Source organism: Acipenser ruthenus, chromosome 18 (assembly GCF_902713425.1).
Source record: "Acipenser ruthenus chromosome 18, fAciRut3.2 maternal haplotype, whole genome shotgun sequence".
Lineage (NCBI taxonomy): Eukaryota > Metazoa > Chordata > Actinopteri > Acipenseriformes > Acipenseridae > Acipenser > Acipenser ruthenus.
Genome location: NC_081206.1, coordinates 29,390,794 through 29,411,994, shown reverse-complemented (window position 1 = coordinate 29,411,994; position 21,201 = coordinate 29,390,794). Strand labels below are relative to the sequence as shown.

The 21,201-nt window shown below is 39.0% G+C and overlaps 1 protein-coding gene across 12 annotated transcripts in view; it reads left to right on the top strand.

Moving 5' to 3' along the window:
- The window catches only part of LOC117973897 (apoptosis-stimulating of p53 protein 1-like), a 43,130-nt gene that overhangs the window by 8,076 nt on the left and 13,853 nt on the right, over positions 1-21,201 (top strand). For 10 of the 12 annotated variants that reach the window (XM_058991912.1, XM_058991909.1, XM_058991916.1 and 7 more), the window contains exons 2-5: positions 4,962-5,109; positions 8,702-8,821; positions 10,698-10,774; positions 20,025-20,126. In XM_058991912.1, coding sequence (XP_058847895.1) covers positions 4,962-5,109; positions 8,702-8,821; positions 10,698-10,774; positions 20,025-20,126 — 447 coding nt within the window. Of the gene's footprint in view, positions 1-4,961; positions 5,110-8,701; positions 8,822-10,697; positions 10,775-11,689; positions 11,901-15,408; positions 15,781-20,024; positions 20,127-21,201 lie in introns of those variants that run through there. The other 2 variants (XM_058991918.1, XM_058991917.1) reach the window with 2 other exon arrangements.

The following is a 21,201-nucleotide window of genomic DNA, read 5'->3' as shown; positions in this document are numbered from 1 at the left end:
ACTTGGCACCGTCTGCTTATACGGTATATGGAAAGTCTTCCGTTCTCTTGCATGTCCAAACTGTTTTATTAGAAACATGGCCAGCTGATTGCCCGCTGTATTGCGTTGTCATTCTTTTCCTATCTCCATTGGGGGTTATTCCAGCATCCCAAAAACATGTCAGAATCATGTCTAGCAAAAATAATAAATGATGAGACTCAATTTTCAACAAATGCTTTAGTGATAAGTGGGGGGGGGGGAATGTATTTGTCCGATTTAACATCTTGCAGTCACAAGATATTATCTAGAAAATATCATCATTTGCAAATGTTCTGAACTACAGCCTTGTTATTGCTCCAGTCTTCTTGAAAATGTGCAGTATAATGTACTCATGAAGCTTCCATGTCTTGGTTTCGTCGTTATGCAGTTACTTTTAGAGATACAAATGAAACACCTTAATCTTCTGAATTCAACCTTTTCAAACCGAAATCAAGTGATTTGGTTGATATCGCGTTCTATGGGATGCATGGCTATATGATAAATAAGAGAAGTCAAGGAAATCAGAAAATTATAGTAGATTTAGTTTTAATCTCAAGCCTAGGCTGTGGAATTCTACTCTAGTCCCCAAAATTTATGTTTTTTTTTTTTTTGTTTGTTTGTGTTGAAGGTTGCTTTTGCTAGAGTAGTTCTTCCATGTGATGGTGTTTGTTGCTGTGGCTATAAATAAGGATCCTCCGATTTCATTCAGCGACCCATAAGGTCTGCATGGTCGTCATTCAAAATGCAAACCTCAGACTACCTAACAGGCTACATCTGCAGCCAGAACAGTGGAGAGATATTATTTCTGTTTACCGTAACCCAAATTCAACCTGTCGAGCCTTATTGTAAATTGGTCAATAATACGACATATTTGGTTGAATGGTTGACATCAGATGAAAACGGTAAAGCAGTAATGTCCTACCTTAATTCCTCATACAAGCTTAACGATATTACTGCAGTACATTGTATATGTACTGCAGTAGGGGCAGCAGTGTGGAGTACTGGTTAGGGCTCTGGACTCTTGACCAGAGGGTCTGTTGAATAACACTGGGTTATTGTTAATGAGCTGATTAAAGATGCTAGTCTACTCTGTACAGTAACTGTCTTCTTTTCTATATATGTGATGCTTGCTACAGTATTAGAAAATCTCCATAGATTGGATTACAGGGATTATCCTGCTTTTCCACAGACTACAGGAACCTCCCATGAACTTGATTTTGTGAGCAGAGCCTGTGGGTGTATTTTCTCCAAATCCCTCTTTACACAAGTTCACATTCTTGTAATCAGATGATTACTTTGTACCTGATAATTCCTGCTTCGGCGAGTCCCCCCCATATCCATAATTAAACTGAAGGCAAGGGACTGGATCTCCACATGTGTTTTGATATACAGTGCTCCCTCGCTATAGGCTCTCGGTTATAACGCGCCTCGGATATAATGCTCCTACAGCATGTCCCCCAATTCCCTATACTAGTGATTCATGCAATATTTCTACAGTAAATACAGTACTGGTGTTCAAACTATAAACAACTTCTCAGTCTGAAAAGAAAGGCTGCGCTGGCACTTTATAACATAGACATCTAATTCAGCATTCGTTTTATAACTAAATAAATATTAGGCCTATTACGTGGTTATCTGTAATGTATTTACTTTTTAGTTGCGAGTGGAGCTGCGGCTTTCTCCGGGAGACGAGACGCTTCAGCCCTGCTCCGGCAGCCGAACCTGGAGCGAGCCCATTCCCTCTTCCCCTTGCCCGACCCGCTCTCCTTCTCGCACTTGGTTTGCTTGTCTGTTGCTTCGAACACGAGTGGGAATGTTACCTTTAGCGTTGATTTACATGGTGCTTTATGCGTGGGTAATGTGCATTATAGAGAGGGAGTTATTTTATATTTTGTCAGATGTGTGTTGTGTCCCGCGGCACCCCCCTCCCCCTCCCCCATTTATAACACTCATATTGTGTGTCTCCCAAGACCTGCGTTATAGCGAGAGAGCACTGTACTTCATATTTGAGAGGAAGTTTGATTTTTAGTTTTTCAGGAAGCATCTGCAGGATGGATGAAGTGTTCTGTGGCTGTTTGCAGTTTTTATCTGCTATTGAAAGATGGTCTTAATGGGCAAAAACTTGATGCAGTAGGTTTACCTTGAATAAGGTCATTTAAATTCCTTTCTTTTGCAGAGCTAATTTTGCCTGATGTCTGCTAAAAAAACCTTCAAACAGAAGTTGCACTTGAAGCAGTCAATGCAGACAGATAGCCGACTTTACTCTAAAATATGCTTGATGTTTTTATTTGTTTTCCCTTAGTTTTCTTTAAGTTTATCCTCCTAAAGTTACAAAGGAATAAACTGGTTGAAGGGTATTGTTATTGACTAGGGGTGCTGTTGATGCTGCCAGCTTGGGATCTGAAGTCTACCCTGAAGAAGTGGCGATTTTCCAGCTCTCTGAGCTAGACAGGGGCCAGCCTCTTTAACAATGAGGTCAGTGCTTGCCCTTGGTGGAGAGTTTATATACAGGGTCATTTATAAAGTCACTTGAACATTTTGCAGTGCCGCAGAGCAATGAGATTTGGCTGGTGGAGGCAGGAAGTGCCACCAAGGGCCCTGTGGCTGACGGCCTGTAAGATGCAGTAACTGCTTTAATATGGGAACCGATAGAATATACAAGGGGTTGAGATAAATAGAATATACATGGACACACAGCACCTAAAGAAGACCCTAACCCCCAGCTCAGATCAGCCTTCCTGGCAATGCTTACCTGACCTTTCCCAGGTATTCTGTTGCCATTGGTGAAAATGTTATCTGGTGTTCAGGAATGACTAAGAAAAACAAATAGAAGACATCATTTGTAATAAGGTACTGCCAGCGCAAGTAATTTGTAGTTGCACTTTCTTTTCATTTAAAAGCAGTATTGGTGTTTCATAACATGCTTCAATATAACTTGGTATGAGTGTGCCTGGAGGAGGATCCTTCAGCTAACCTCTCATTATTTACTTTCCATTTTGCCTGGTGAGACGCTACATAAACTATGGGAGAATGAGAAACTGTAATTGTCTTGTCTGCCAGGAAAGGCAATTGCACTTGTGCAGAGCCCACAGCTGTAATGGGGCTCTTGCTTGGCTTCCTATCCATGCAGATGCAGAATGGATGTGCTGTTGTGATCCAGTCTGGTACAGGGTGACCTCTGCTTGACCACACAGGATGACAGCTGAGGGGGAAGGAATGCAGAGATAACCGTGACAGACGTGGCAACAGGAATAGTCGTTGTGAATTTGCAGTCTATTTTAAGCCCCCTTGCATATGAGTCTGATCTGCTTTGTTAACAAAGGAACCCAATGATCTGTAAATCATAAAATCATCATTAAAACTGTACTACGTTACGCCACACTTATGTCTGTCTTACTGAACTATTCTGGCTGTCTATATGAGTCTCACAATTGACATTGCTGGTTTGGGGGTTCAATGAGGACAATAACAAATATAAGAGCTAGTTTGGTATATTTAGTAAGCCAGTAGGATGTGATTCTTATGAACATTAATTCCCCTAACTCTTCTTGTCAGTTGCTGTGATGTTTGGCAGCTAAGGGGCCCATATAACATTTAACAGAGATAGCTTCCTAATAGCAGCAGTGCAGTAGTACACCTGGGACTACATGTGTGACCAGCGTTTGTTACAGTGTGTCCTTACCCTGTAATAGGCAAACAATTGAATTTGGTTAGTATAGCAGCCTTTCTTCAGTCACTGTTGCAATTAATGTATGATTTGCTGCAGAATATATGGAGAGTACTGAATCTATTATTTGGTAACACTTTATATTAAGTATCTCTAATAAATACACAGTAATTGGAGTGAAAGTTTTTCCCTTTATTTCTGTGAAGCCAGTGTTTCCCATATGAAATTCAAGTTTATTTTTCTTAACACTGCTTTTGAGTTGGTTCAGTTGGGATAAATTAAAATGACTGGAGTGTGTCCTTAAAGGCGTGTTTTCGGGCTGACTGTACAATTGCTTAGTAAACGTGGTACGTTGCTAAACCCTGTGTGTATGCCCTGTGAAACAGAATCTATTGGTAAGGAGACACTCTATTTAAAAACAAGTCCTACTGTACCAAGAATCCTTCACATAAAGAATCTGACCATGCAATGAAATGAGTTTGTTAAAAAAGCAGCTCGAGTATTGAGACTGTACACAGCACATCCCACACAGGCCTGTGGGTTTATTACACACTGACATCACAGATATGACCAGGGGTGCTGGGGGTGCAGTAGCACCCCCTGGCTTTGCATGGCTTCCATCATACACAGGGGTTACAGTTTTGTTCAATGGCTTTCAGCACCCCCACTTTAAAAATGGTTCCAGTGCCACTGGATATGACAGGTGTTTATTTCATTGTTCAAATCACATCAGCGGATCTGTGATTCACAGCCATTATAAGCAACTTTAATACTAGGGATGTTTTCCTTTTGCTAGTCAAAATATGAAGCCTGATATAAACAGGTTTACCAACATCTAAACCACTATTGCTGTGTAAACACAGGAGGGTTATTTTTATTCTTTTTCGATTTCGCAATACATTGGCGAACTTGTTGTTGTGCTGCTGTTGTATGAATTAGTTCAGCAGTGCACTCCACCCCTACAGTATGAACAGCGTTGCACCTGGACGTCTAAAAAGGGAAAGGCAATGTGCAATGATGAATCACAATCTCTAGTATATGGGCTCTTCTCATACAGTGTAGATCTGGTGTTTTTTAGTACAGCTGAGAAGGTGATGTGCCTGGCTTTGATTGTCTCACAAGAGACGGTATTTAATGCGTATGTAACTGCTTTGACTGTACAGCATTTACTACATTTACAAAAAAATGGTCTATCCTTGTTTCAGTGTGTAAGGATTATTGTGTTATACAGTACATATTTAACTCCCCCCCCCCCCCCCCCCTCTTTCTTTCACAGATGATATTAACCGTGTACCTAAGCAACAATGAGCAGGTTTTAACAGAGGTTCCCATAACTCCAGAAACATCTTGTCGTGATGTGGTTGAATTCTGCAAGGAGCCGGGAGAAACAGGCTGCCATTTAGCAGAGGTGTGGCGAGGAAATGGTAGGTGTGCTATTAAACCTGCTACCTGCTCTTCACATGCATACAGCTGTATAGCACCATGTTATTGTAGAATTATACTGTCTTTTTATAGTTTTGTTTTTTCAGAAGGGGTGTGAACAAATTAAAAGAGCCTGTGTCTCCTATAATTTTCCAATTGATCAGTCCAACTGTTCCCTATTGCTGCTGTGCTGAATATATTTTCCCCTCTAGTACACAAAGTAACAGGGTCACGGTGGGATCGTTCCTCGTGGTTCCTGTGATCCCTCTGCCGTGCCCGTGCCATTCTCGCATGCTGTAATGATGTGACCCAATAACAGGGCCCCTTTTCTGCATGGAAAGGACTACACGAAAACAGCAATCCTTGCCCACCTAATCCAGCACCACATTGGTCACTTTCTGTGTCAATCCCTTGCTTTAACACAGGATATACAAAAGAAATAAAACCTCCAGTTATCAGACCTCTGGACACAGAGTAGTCTGGTGTACTATTCAGCATCACTAACCATTCATAATTCCAATTGGGATGACCACATCACATAGGATTGCTAAAAGGGAAGCTGTATGTTGTTGTTTTTTTTACGGCATATTTCCATAAATCGTGTCAGATCCAGAATTCCTTGGATCTCTAGCTCTAGTTTGGGTATGGGTATCGTCCAATAAACATGACAACACCTACTACACTTTCCATGTATACATTTTAGAAAAACATTCTATCAGAAGTGACATAAACTGTGCCCCACTTGTGTAAGGCACAATCTGTGTGTCTTCTCTCCCCCCCCCTCCCCATGGCTACCAATAACTGAGCCTGAACGAACATGAATTCCAACACGTTATGTAACAGGCAGCTGCTGATTCATACAGGTGCATTCTGAGATTGTTAAAGGAAAAACTGCCCCTTACATGCACAAAATTGGCTAGATGTGGTTTTGCTAAAGGCAGTTTAGCCGTTTTTTAAACCTATTGATCTTTTATTTTTCTATCATCCCTTATGATTCACTGTATTGCTAAGTGAGCGTCCTTCGGATAAGGAGGTCATGTGTTCAGTCCCAAGTTAGAGTTGACTCACTCCCCTGAACAGCAGCTCCCACATCTAGGCTCGCTGCCAGTGTGGAGGGGTAGATACTCTCCTTTCTAAGAGGAATACTGCTGTGGAAGTCTCCTAGCTCCTCCCTGTTTTGTGCTGCCTGGAATATGACTTGCTGATGAGCAACATGTTGAAGGACCGAGGAACCTGAAGACTCCTTTTTGTAAGCAGCGTTTCCTTTCTAATAATAGTACTGGTAGATGTGACTTGTTCAAATAAACAGTCCTTTTCCTCTTTTGTTTGTATTTTCTCCTCTTTTGCATCCTGAACCTTGTATTTAAATATATATCTTTCATTTTACTTTTGGCTGCACCAAACCTTTGTGTGTATGTGTTGATTCATACTAGAAGTAGCGATGTGTGAATTTGCCAATACTGGTGTAAACTGTACAGTTTATTTACTACAAGCTTACTACAGTTTATTGAGCACTTGACTCAAGAGACCGATTTGATCAACCTTTACCCTGCCGAGATTATCCAATCCGGGATTTTATTGGAGCTTTTTACGCCGTGGTGAATCACCCTGGATCATATCAACAACCTATTTTTAGGCTTAATCTGGGGATAACCACGGATAGCTGGTTGATGCAACCTAGTGCTGGGAAATTATTGACTAAAATCCCGAGCTAACTTATCCTGGAATTGACCAGATACAGTATACCCCTCTTCAATAGAAATACAACCCTATGAAAATTAAATAGTTAGTGTCTTATTATACTAACAAAGAAAATTGGCATGCTGTAGATATACATAATAAATAGGGTAATCTTTCCTACAGTGCTGAAAGAGTTAACATAGCACAGTGCTAAGTGACTAATAGCCAATATCCATTTGTTTTTCTAGTTGAGCAGAGTGTATGCCGCCTCTCTGGGTAGGTAGCCAGCCTTCTCTGGAGTACTAATTGTAGACATGTCTGGGGTGAATCATCTTGGCTTCAGACTGCTCTCGCGATGACCTCCAATTCCCTTAGACCAATGGAAAACATAACATAAGTTGTCTGTGTTTATTACATGAGGTTGGGGTGGGTTATCCAGCTTGCTAATTATTAAGTTGACAACCGATTTATAAAGAATTCAAAACAAGACCATTTCCCAGTCATATGAGTCACCTGTCTTATTCTGGAGCCGACAGGAGAGTATCCATAAAAGATCATGCTGTGATCTCACTGTGTGCCATGCTGGTGTTTCTTGTGCGTGTTTTTGCAGCCCCTATCCATTGCGCTCTTGGCAGTACAGTAATAGGAAATGACTCACTGGTGTGCTTTGAGATAATGTCTAGATTGCGTTTCATCCCGTTAGTGGCAAAGATCAACACTTGTGAGTGCAGGGTCTCTTCCAAGTCCAACCTGCCTGTTTCGCAGAAAAAAGTTATTAGTTCAGATGAGAAAGCAGATCCTGCTGCTGGGGTTATTACATTCCAGCAAAAAGTAGGTAAGTATTGCTGTTAAATTCGTGCATGCATTTTTAATATATATATATATATATATATATATATATATATATATATATATATATATATATATAATATATATTTAAAACTGTTACTATAAATTGTGAATATATAAATATTGTGAATATTAAATCAATGGAACCTGCCGTGGCATTAAAGAGCTCTGCATTTCAAACAGCTCTTTATTAAAATGCCTTCAAAATAACTTGTATGTGCTCCCAAAATGGAATATTGGAAGCCAGTTAAAGTTTTTATTCATACTGGAAAGCACACACATCTACAGTCACCACCCACCAAGAGTTTAACTCATAGAGGACCTCTTGAAGAAGGATGGCTGTGCATTCATCATTTAGACCATTTATATTGAATACAAAGTCATTTCTGTGGTTTTTATGCTTGATAAGAGCAGGGGGCTGCTTAGTTTAGGTAAGCTGCAGTATAAACACAGGTATTGCTGTAGAAGTGTGTGCAAACGCAAACAAATCACAACTGCAACACTAAGAATCCATAATGTCTTTCTAAGATCTTACTCCTGTCGTTCAGGATACCTGGGTTGCATATTGTCCATATTAACAAATAAGGAGCAGCAGATGTTGTAAAGTTGGTTTGTTTCTCCCTAAGGCTATTTTAATAACTGTAGTATTTTGATCAAACTTTGCCGGATTCATGCTGTTTGTTCTTTGCGCTCCCTATAAATGCCACTGCTATTCTGCCATGTTATCATTGTGTTTCCACTTTAAACTAGTTGCTTCTTCCTGTCCCAAGTACAGTACTGCCTTTGTTGTGCTTTATATTTTATATTAAGAAACGTAATGAAATGCTGAAGAAACCCATAGGGTAAAGCGTATGGTATTTTTGATTGTTACAGCTTGTAAATACATGTTCTCACGCAGTATGGGTCTGAAATGTTTTCTAAACACAGGAATGTATTTTGCATGGAAGCTGGGGAGTAGAGAACCTGCGTAAAGCCCTGCTGTTCATTCATGCTTTATGATTCTTCATCTAAAGACTGTCAAGATTGTTAGACAAGGCAAACTAACAGTAGGCTTTTCCCTGACAGAGCGAGCGATACCTGTCGATCACATGATGTACGAACATCTGCAGAAATGGGGCCCTCGGAGACAAGAAGTGACGTTTTTTCTGCGACATGAGGAGTCTCCGGCAGAGAGCAGTGAGCAGGGTAGGTGAATAATAGAGATGGCAGTGGCTTTGCTGGATTCATGCACATTTCTTAACCCTTTCAGTCTTGGCGTGATAAGGTCCCGTCTTATCTTAACGTATGTTAACTTATGCTGACGGGAGTTATGTTGGAACCTCACAGGACTCCTAGGTCCCAGTCTGAGATAGTGTATAAATGTATGGAAAAAAAATAAAATAAATGTTGTCCTGTTTTCACGTAAATTCAATGACAAACATTTCCACCAGAAGATTGAAAAAGACTGCTTGTTGAAACGCTTGCCATTGAATTTTCTAAATTAAATGTCTGATTTTTATCTGTGCAACTGAAAGTTTTACTTTTGAAACAATAAAAAAAATTCTGCAACAGAACCCTGAAATAATTATGTGGCTTAACTTGGAGAGGGAGAGCAAAAGCTGATATTGAAAGAATACAAACCAAACCGGTTCCTTTTGTATCTGACAAAACAAACTGAGCTCCTGAAATGAATCCTGTGTGAATGTACTGTAATGTATAATTAAATTACTAGGAGACACAGCAATACATTAGTCGGCAAAACATTATGTGAGAATAAACTCACTCCTTTTACTTTTGGATCAGATGCAAGTCTTTTTATAGACTCGTGGTATTGCAAAAATGAGGTGTTTTTAAACATCAGGTTCTGACTTGCATTACTCGAATCACATGGTGGTGTTTTTGAACCCGTTTGAAGATGTTTCTTGTTCAGGCTGTTAGTTTGGAGCATGGTGGCTAAACTATTGTGTGTGTTCAAGCTGTGATGTTTATCACTGCTGTTTAAAAATGTGAACGATTCAGTGCTCATGGATCGGTTTGGTATGCGGTGTCAAAAAAGCTCAACAGACAGAAAATGATTATAGTCTGCGGAGATTCAGTTTGAATTCACACTGTCAGATCTTAAATTATACAGCACCTCTTTTGTTTTCTCGTAGGATGACTCCGATAACAAGGAGCTGATATTTTTACACCCTTAGCACAATTTAAGGAACAAGATAATCTATTTTAAACATGGTTCCGAAGGGGATTATTATACCTGTTGCCAAAATGACTAAAATGATTCAAATGGGAACTTGTAGCTATTTTTAAATGAACAGTTCTCCGCACGAGTCACTTTTTTTTACTTCAAATTCCAATCCAACCCGATAGCCGTCCAAGTCAACAGATCTGTTATAGTTAAACAGAGTGGCTAAACACAAGTCTTACCTCAGATGAAAATAATGAAAAACAGGGCACATTATAACCAGTGGTATTGTTTGCATATCCTGAGGTTTGGGTTGCTGTAATGGATTACATCACTGCTTATTTGTCAAAACTAATGAAGTAATATCGAAAGCATGGCAAGTTTCTAGTGCTCCGAATTGAAAGAAATGAGAGTCCTATAATTGGATTACTCCATGCTTTCTGCTAATGGTAGTACACATGAACAACATGTTTACCTCACTCAACTGGTAAACCAACTTATTTAGATTATTTTTAATTTAAAGTAATTTGATCTTTTCTAAATAGAATCGCTGGTTTGTTTAAAAAAAAAAAAAAAAAACTGCCTATTCAAATGAAGGAGAACATGATTACAAGAAGAGGTTTTCACTGTGTTGGTTATAGTATGGATGGATCTTGATAACCCCTCAATGACTCCCATCTACAAACCTGGAGATCATCTCAAACAGAGTGGAACAACAAAGACTGTTATACAACCAAATGTATGAAATGACTGTAACAGTTCCACTGATTTAAACTGTGGAGTTTAAAGCCCTGGAGAAAATTAGTTCTGCTCTATCAAATCCCACAGATGTTAATATTCATGCAAACTGTTCTGCTTTTTAAAGAAGCTAGAATTTTTAATTTGAGTCACTGTTTTTAGGTGGCCAACAAGCGCAAGATCAACTGAACAGAAGAAATGGAGTAAACATGCCTGCAGACAAGCACTGTGAAAACGGGGTATGTAAAAAATCGAGAGAGAAGCACACACCCACACACAATACACTGAACACACACAATAGTTACTGAACAACACAAACCACTGAGCTATATATACATTTATAAGATGGCTTAAGAATCTTTAAAATAATAAATAAGGTATTTGTATGCAGTTGAATGAGTGGAATGAGAATCTTGTGCACTGTGACCGGCTATTTATTTTAATACAATAAAGCAATATAAGGGAGTGTGCCAGGAATAGGGACGCTGTTAATAATGTTTAAGAATGCATAACCCCTTTTTCTTAGGAGTGGATTGGATTGGTGACCCTCCATTCCCAGTGCACTTGCACACCATCTCCTGGTCTTATCTCTGGGGCTTTCTGATTTTCAAGGCCTAGGCCACCATTCTGTTTTCGTCATCCATCTGTTGTGTTTCCTGGGCCAGATGTCTGATGCCCCTTGGGTCTATTTTATTATCCACAATATCTTTGACCCTTTTTATTCTGGACCATTCATTTCCCGGACCCTCTTTGCCATCTTTTATCATTTTGTTTGCTCATTGGTCCGGAGTGTATCTGTGCAAATCCAAAACTGTACTTGGGGGCGCCTGCTGCTTGGAGACCTGAATGAAGGTTGATGTCTCTAGGCTTGAAAAACTAGCACTAGAACCAGAGCTATGCTCTCGATCCCATCTGCTGGAGAGGAGACAACTGTTTTAGCATGTTTGCCCCATTGCAATACAGCAGCTTGGAGCTTTCTGGCCCTTGGAAGCGGTATGGTTAACAGATATGTCAATATCAATATAATCCTCTGTTGCTCTGACTGTTAATATAATACTATTTTTATTGTTGTTTCTCCAGTTGATGAGTAATTAACGTGGTTAACCCAAAGAGCACTTCGTCATCCGGCCCTGGCGTTAGTCTATCATTTTGAGGATTACACCGATTTTGTGACATAACGTAGTAAGAAGCTTATAGTCATCATTGTCCTGTGACTTGCCAACACAGGGCTTTTGAGCACGGCAGCACTGCACGTTCAGTTATTATTTAGCAGTCTTTGAATGTGGGGGAATGTTCAGCGTACAGCATGCTTCAAGCACTGGCAAAAAAATAAAGGGTAACCCGTCAGAATTTTTGCTAATAGAGGTAAGTTCATGACTAACTATAGAAATATTTTGTCTGCTGTTACAATGCATAATATTGTTGTAGCTGTTTGTAGAACAAGGCAGTTTTGTGTTCTTTTTTTTTCTGGGTGTTGTATTTATTTGTACTTTTGTAAATAACATTGCTATGTTTGCATTTCTTTTGAAGTGAACACGAATGCGTTGTGCTGCTTTATGTATTTTACATTTTTATGTTTTCAGGGGAAAGTTGTGGTTTGTTCTGATCTTGAAAGAATCGCATGAATGCTTTCCAGTTCTTTTCAACATTTTTCAAGTCACCAATTATCTTTATCTGAATGTGGTTTATTAGCATATTATTTGTAACAAAGTTTCAGTTGTGTATACAAAATCCTGTACCGTGGGAATAAATAAGCTCCTGAAATCCTCTGTTGTAAGCAATGTGGGCTCTTTACTGTAAGAGTCACAGAGACAGGAATATGTGCCTGAAGGACTATAAAAAATGAGTTTTAAAGAATGATTAACTCTTAACCTTGTTAGCTAAAAAATAAGTGTGCTTGATTTGCATGATGTCAAGCAATGGCATTGTCTTATTTACAATTCAGGATCAAATACTTACATATAATTACTGTTACTGTTCTAGCAAGCTATTTGAATACACACATGCTGTATGTGTACACGTCTGCAGCAGAATTCAATGAATTATAATTTTTTATGGATGTTCATGTTTACTTATGTATGTATGTATGTATGTATGTATGCATGTACATACGTGAACAGTCGGTAAGTTACAAAATATGTTTGCCCCCTATCTGTTTGCCCTCTATCTGACCCAGCCGACTACATGCTTAACTGTGTTGGTGTATTGGTTAACAGTGTGGAGTAGTGGTTAGGGCTCTGGACTCTTGACCGGAGGGTCGTGGGTTCAATCCCCGATGGGGGGACACTGCTGCTGTACCCTTGAGCAAAGTACTTTACCTAGATTGCTCCAGTAAAAACCCAACTGTATAAATGGGTAATTGTATGTAAAAAAAATAATGTGATGTCTTGTAACAATTGTAAGTCGCCCTGGATAAGGGCGTCTGCTAAGAAATATATAATAATAATAATAATAATAATAATTTATGTGAATAGCATGTTCAGTATTATCAAATTAGTTTTTTTCAGCAGGAAACAACTTTCTTCTTTTTCCAAGAATATCTCATTTTGTTTTAGAGGATAACGTTTCTGAAAAAGTATATATATAAATGTAATTAGTTATTTATGTTCATTCAGCTATTTCTTTGTTGAACCATAATTAATCAATAACCACTATTACTTGATTACAATTAAAATAGCATCTCACCACAACAGCGGGAGCGCATGCATAAGAATGCACTGTATTGATTTCTTTTGCAATCGGACATTGATGTTGGACTTGATTTGTACTGTAGGTTGTTGAAAATCGCTAACATCAGTATAACACAATGTCATTATTTTAATTGTTGGTTCTTAGAAGGAGAGTTCTTCTTTTCAAAATTGATACTTTTACAAAACCTTGGTTGGGACAGAATGCATGAAGATGAAGAAACAAGCTTGTAAAATAGCAAGCTTCCCAAATGGGATTGAAACAAGTTTTATGAATTAATTTTTCCATGCATTCCTAATGGAGCTAAACAGACAGCTACAATGAAACAAACATATTTTGCTTAGAAACTTTACAGGAACTATACATTTTATTATTGGATCTTTGTTGGCCAATCCGAGAATGAAACGCGTTGTAGAGTAGGTAATTATAGGTCTCTTAAATTATGTTTTGTACGAATGAGGTTGTCTCCATAGTGTTTAAGCAGGTAACACACCCTGTGTTCTGCAGTTGCCTATTATAGGTTTCTGCAATTTCTGTAACAGAAACCTTGTTTGGATTCCGTATAGTATGTAGTTCTAACATGTGGCTACATTTTGCAAATCCACAAATGACTCGGAAGGGCCAGTAGCCACTCTTGCCCCTGCATTTACCTCTATTTAAAGAGGTTAGGTACTGTTCTATGTATAGTAAATAAAATCCTAACACGAAGCAGCAAAGGAGTGGAGGCACGAATCACGGTACTAAAATAAGGCTGCATTTTGTACCTCAGAACTGGCTCGAATGAGGTGTGGTCGGGGCTCCCATTTGTCCTGTAATGGCATTCCACTAGTGCTTGCATTCTCGTTATATGGTTGAACAAATAGCACAGCCTCTTCTCTATGGATCCAGACTACAGCATAAAGAGCAAGCACTCTTGTATTTTTTTCCAAATTCACCTAATGTGAATAAACTTAACTTTTAGTAGCTGTTTTTATCAATTTATTTATTTGAGGGAAAATACCTGGGATCTTAAAAGCAACCGTTAAAGATAATTGGAGATGGTTATTTTAATTTGACAGTTGAGTTTAAGTGCTGCTGGTAATGAGTTCCCCAGTAATGTTTGCCCCCTATCTGACCCAGCCAACTATTTGCTCAACTGTGTTGGTTTAGTAGAAGCTAGGTGGGTAAGGTCCTCCTGTAAAGGTTACGGGCAGTAAACTGCACGCATGTGTTTGCAGGATATAGCTAATGGGGTGTTTTTAAAAGGAGTTTGTCACGGCTGATACACTGGAAGACATAATGGAGACTTTCTTGTACACTGTACATTGATTACCAAGTATAGTTAATAGTGAGCAAAATAGCTGTCACTTCTTTATTGCATAAATTGCTGTGTCTTACTTCTGATGTCTCTGTGGCCTGTGGTTTTAGCCTTGGGAGGGGGATAGTATGGGTGGGGGTGCCAGAAGGATATGTTTTAGTTGCTGTATTGAATAGGCGTCACTGTGTGCTATAGTGTAGTTGTAGAGTGGGTACTGTACTGTACTGTCCTGTCGATTTCTCACGTTGCTCTTGGTTTGCACTGTAGCTTTTCCATTGTTGTTTGTTTCATAGCAGATGCAGCTGGCAGTCTCGTTACTGAAGAATGCTTGTTTTATTTTATCTACTGAGAAAACATTTAGCTTGGCATGTTATCGGAATGCACTGAAGGGCAAAGAGAGGAGCACAATGCACAGCAATTTCAGCCACAAACCTGCACGGAGTTAAGAGATTTCATGTGGTGGAGCTGGGGTTGGCTAACACTAGCTAAAATGTTAAAACATTTAAATTGCTGAATTAACATCTGGCCCGTATTAATGGTACCTGTTCCTAAGCTACAGCAAATAGTTTCACACACAGCTGTGCACAGCCTGAACCTATGACAAGAAACCATCTGTGCGTGGTTTGGGCTGAGGTGCATTTCAGTGAAATTCATGGAAACAGAGTTGCAAACACCAGTGTCAGATTGGACAGAACATTCTATACTCTTTCTGTTTTTTGTTTGTTGCTTTTACTAAGATATCATTTTTTTCATGTAGATTGCCTCTCTCTTTTAAATGTTTTTTTTTAACTGCATTCTGTACTTGGAAGTACAAAACGTTACAGTAAACCTTTTCTGCCGAAAATGAAAAGTGCAATGCATCAGGCTGATTAGAGCTGACAGCTGGCTTGGTCTCGCCTTGATTAGGTCTCTGACTGCCGGCAAAATCCACTAGCCTTTTCTGGTCACTGATTGCTTTTCATATTGATACAGGACTGGGGTGGAAAGAACAAGAAAACAAACTGCATTTAGTTGTAAGTGGGAGTGCAGCCTGCAGGAGAGCATATTTAATACTGCCATTAGCCACGATGGTAATTTACTTTGGACACATCTGCTGACCTGGCTCATCAGAACACTATGAACAGCTGCGAGCTGAATGGAGCTGCAACAGGGAAAATGGAGTGGAAGCATGTAGAGGCTGTACATGAATTTACAACTGAAGGACAATGCAGCAGAATGAAGGTGCGATCTTGCAGAATTACATGGGAAGACGCACAGCAGGTAATAGATCTGTTTTGATAAGAGCCGCTCTAGTTAATTGTGTTCTTGTCGTTGCATTTTATTGTGCAGCCAGCGTAGCTATCTGTCAAACACGTGAAGAGCAGTAGCCATACAAAAGGGTGGCAGCTTTCGAATATCTTTTTAATTAAGTAACTTTTTAGGAACTAGTTTAATTGTGCTCTCTTTATGCATTTGATGTTTTGACAGTTCATGCTAAAGCAGTGTAACATTTAGTCTCAAATGGTTTATATGTTAGTTTAGGAACTGGCAAATCTGTCAGCATATAACCTATTTTACATACAGATTGGCAGTGTGGGAGATATTAAATCGGCAGTTTAATATTTTTTAATCAAAGTAAACTCAACATATTTGAACAAATTGATTGAAATCATAAAACTAAACCTTTTTTAATATAAATTCCTCCCTTGATAAGTGACATTCTATGCTCAACAAGCATCCATTCTTATCAAGACAAAAAACTAATGAAACAATGACCTATTATATTCCTGTGTTGTTGCACTGTTTGTTACATAAGGTAAAGCAGTACACTTTTTTAAGCTTTTTTTTTTTTAATTGGTTCAGCAGTACAATGCGGTGATCAGACAAATGCTGTGGGGTGACCATGCACTGATTTTCAGTTGTTTTGCTGTGGTTGGTCTTAATAGACCACAAAAAAATAAAAAAAGATGGCCAAATAATGTATTTACCTTTGCCCAGACAAACAGTAGAGCGTCTCTCCATTAGATGAGCTGTAAACACATTTAGCTGAAGGCACGGAGTTATCCATGCATTACAGCACAAAGCGCAGCTGTACATGATGTCGGTATGTAACACAAGTACAGTGTGTGTTGTGTGTTGGGAGCTTAGTTTTACAGTAGATGTGAGAAAATCTGCAATGCAAAACAAAGCTCAAGGCTATAAAAAAGTTGGTATGCGTTGTCCAATCTGAAAAACGAAGTCCTGTATTGTAATGAAGAGTTTAGCAGTTGTCAAAATGTTATACGGTAGGGCTGATAGACTTAATGCTAAAGCTGTGATTTGTTCATAATCATTTTTATAAATAAATTCAAGATAACATGGCCCTTGTGATATCTACCCCCACAGATTTACACGTATAGTAACTAATGCTAGACAAGGTATTCATGTATTCACGTGACAATTCATGATAATTAGTGTAGGCGCATGATATCAAAACAGACCTAAACCTGGGCTTTAAATGAAGCGCTCATTATGTTTACCAGTATATTGATTCCTAAGAAGTCAGTTTGTTGCATCTGTTCATTTTCCTGCGTAACTGTCACCCACAGAAATGCTTCAGTTAGATACAGTACGTGGGCATGTTGGATCAGTGTCTAAAAGGTGATTTTTATAGAAACCTTTATTGTTGCTTTACATTTCTGCTGTTTCCCAAAGTTTTAGGAAGTTCTGAGGGACCTGATATAAGAAGCATTAGCCCAGAGGGCTTTACCCCAACCCTCGCCTGTAGCCCTGCACTGTGCAGCAGAAACCTGCCCCCTAATGGGAAGCAGTATGGCTCACACGTGAAGACTGAGGTCGAGAGTCAAAGCACTACTGGAGTGTTTAAGCAGAAGACTAACCACAATGTTATAGTACTGAGGCAAATAGCGTTTACACCAAAGGCACCCAGCAGAGGTAGAAATGCCCAGTCCAATAATGTCTTCTATCTATACTATACTTCTCCAACCGTAGAATACCATATAACAGGAACTTAAACTTAACCGGTTTTGATATTTTTCTTGATGATCTGTTACACATTATTGTTGCAATCATTACAATTCCTTGCATCTGGGTTTTGCTTCCTCCATCTGCCCAGTTTGTCAACAATTAGGATCCAGTTTTTTTATTCGTGTATTTTTGGTTTTGTGCACACCCATTTGCAGTACTGTAACAATCATTGTGCTAATGAGGCATGCTTACTGACAGCTTCTGTCTGCTAACAAATCACTATAGCAACCGAACATTCTGTACATAAAAATATCAATTCCTAAAGTGATGAATGTACAAAATCGTCTTAGTGTCTCCCTGAGTGCTGCTGTTGGTTGTGAGTGATGTTGTTTACTGTACAGCAATAATGTGTCCTCGTTGCTTAATTTGTCAAGCCTGTCCATGATAAAACGGTAATAAAGAAATGTGAATAACATGTCATATTTTGCATTGCGAGTTTGCACAGTAATTTTATTAGGAGGATTTCATTACTCTAGAGTATTTGGCAGGTAATACTTCAGTGATTTATATTGAACAGTTTTTTTTTTTAAAAAGCAGTTGCCATGGTGAAGTTAATGAAAACGAATGTGGTCAGCAGATTAATTAAGATTAATTATTAAGTAATAAGTCTTCAGTTAAAGACAGCTCCTGTCTTTTCACTTTCCACATCCCACGCAGTCTTAACACAGTCTAGAGAGTGTTGGGGATCATTTCCCCTTCGTTCTATAGTGTCTCATTGTTTTAATGGGGATGGTATGCTTTGCTGGGGTGCTGTCAAACATAGCTAGTCCTACTTCTCTACTTTTGAATGTTTTGGCTCATTGGCAAATCACATAATGTACTCCCACGCCACAAGGTTTAATTGTTACGTGTTGTTGGGAAAGTTTATTCTGTGATTTTCGGAAGCAGATGCATTGCCTAATTTGAATGCAATGTGGATAAAAGGAAGCACCAAAACATGAGTTCTCTTCTTTATCCTTTTTTGGAAGTTCCATTCTTCAGAGCAGCTTAAAGGGTTACAAATGACAATCACCCTCTGGATTTACCAGCCGTTCTATACTGTAAGCTTGGTGATGAAATCTGGTATTGCGCTACAGCTGGGTCATTTAAAAATGAAAAGCAATCTGTTATCCAGCTGAAGGTAAGAGTGATGTGAACCAGGTCATTGTTTGGTTGCGTAGATTTGTTTTATTACAGGGGAGTGGTATGAAAGTGTTTTTTAGGTTAACGTGCTCGTCCGCGCTGTACATATGTTTTGTAATACTGTACTGGGGGTGTTCTATATTTAAAGATAACTGTTGTATTAAACTGAAACCTGCGGTCCTCTTTGAAATGTGGCAGTCATTGTTCTGCTCTAGTCACAGTTTCAGGGAGCGTTCCATTTGTCTTGCATAAAGGACTTGTGCTTGTTGCCACACAATGACAGGAGATAAGTAAATCCTGGGATTTCCTGTCCAGGGAATAATGGCATTTCCAGTTTCGGAACAGCAGCATCAGCTTGATGTTATGAATTGGAAAGTCACTGGTGACACAGGGAGATTTACTGAGATATGTTTATATTAACACAACGGATTTACTCTGTGCTTTAGTGACTTCACACAGAGATCTACATCTTGAGTAGAGAGCTGTTTCATTCGTGCAAAAAAATAACTAATGAAGTATTACAGGAACCTAACTGTGTGATGTACAAATACCTTGTATGTTTGATCCAAATGATCCTACATACATGCTGTAAGAACACATTTTGAATTCTGTAGCTGGGCAGCCTGAACCTTGTGATTGTACTGCTGTTCAGCATAGCTGAGTTCTGGAATTCCTTTGGTCCCTAACTCCCACGGCGTGGGGAATTTTGCTGACAGATGTCCTTGAATTGAAAGGTATTTTCATGCTAACTTGTTGTTAATGAATCAAAGTTACTGGAATACCAAACAAGACGTGTGCTCTGAACTGGGTGGTTGTTTTCACAAACTGATGTTTAAGCATTACCAGCTATTCTAAACCGGATTAAAACACAAATCCTTCCAATCTTGGTTGCAGTCGTAGATAAACAGTCACACTTTTCATGCAGTTTTGTTTGGCAGCGTGACAAGGCCTTTGGCACAGAATGAACTACGCATAAAGAAAACAATCCTTGCTTTGCAATTTCGACCACATAAACTGCTGTAGAAGAATTTATTATTATTATTATTATTATTATTATTATTATTATTATTTATTTCTTAGCAGACGCCCTTATCCAGGGCGACTTACAATCGTAAGCAAATGCATTTCAAGTGTTACAATACAAGTAATACAAGTAATACAATAAGAGCAATAAGAGCAATTTAGCTCGGTACGAGTCATTTAAATGAATTCTATCGAAATTACTGCCTATCGGGTTTGTTTAGTGTCTCTCCACATTTATAGTGACCCTGTGCAGCACAGCATGATGTTGTGGTAAAGTGGTACAGTCCAATGGCTTCAGATCCCAAGCAGTCCTGGAAGGTAATGACATGTCTTGCCTTCTCTGCTGTGCACAGGTTGGGAATCCTCGTGCGGAGCTCACTCTTTCAGAACTCCAGGAAATGGCCACAAGGCAACAGCAGCAGATTGAGACTCAGCAGCAGATGCTCGTTGCTAAGGTATGTTGTCTAATTATGAATTATTTACATAGAAAATATCAATTTGGATCAAGAACCAGGTATGGATAATAGTAGCTTAACAGCGGGTAGAAGTTCACTGCTATGTACTTTTTGTGTTGTAGGTATTTCCCAGTTGAGATTGCTTTTGTGTCTCTGTTATTACTGTGCTGATGGATTAAATCCACAAGGGGTGGTTCAGAATTGAATTGAAGCCAGTCATCACACTGGGGAGTCTTCTCCGCTAAAACCAGAGCCAAGAGTGCAAGGAACTGGAAGCAATAACGGTGTATATTGCTTTATCATCTTTCTGCAGGAGATTTTTGAAGGGCAGTTTTGGACCAGCTCTCACCCCCCCTCCCCCATTTGCCTTACTGTACAGTTTATTTATTAACTTAAAAAGAATATGTGAATTGTAAGATATATTTACTTGATGATTGGAGCTTATAGCAGGGAATCATTTTTTGAAATCTCACAAAAGCATACAGCAACATGGCTGTCAATATTCACTTTTCTTGGAGACCACCATTCAGATACTTTTAGATGACAGCAATGTGTGATTCGTAGATCAAACACATTTTTCCTAAGAAAACATTCCCTGGAAGACTTTAAATACCCCAGGGGATACGTTTTGGGATCTGTTGATTCGAGAGGGCGTAGCTGTTCCCAAGATGACGACTCTGACAAAGGAACTGCTTCCGGCTTCCAGATCCATGGCAATGCTACGGCTGAACAATGTGTTCCCATAACCAATTCAGATACACACTACTTCCAGCGTCCCATTACTACACCATTGCTGCATCGTTTTATTAATACAGGAATTAATATTAACACATGGTCACATATGATTAAGGTGATGTAAATGCTTAGTACAGTATAATCAATTACTGCTGTTTAGATTTGATGAGACATTTTGTTTTATTAGCTGTTTTTGAGCAGACTTTTTAGAAGGTTTTGGATGAAAAATCATTAAAATACCAATTTAACATTGGGCACTTTTCATTAACCTTAAAATCCAAACCAATTATTTTATTGATTTGGATTGATTGATTGATTGCTTGACTTAAGATATGTATTC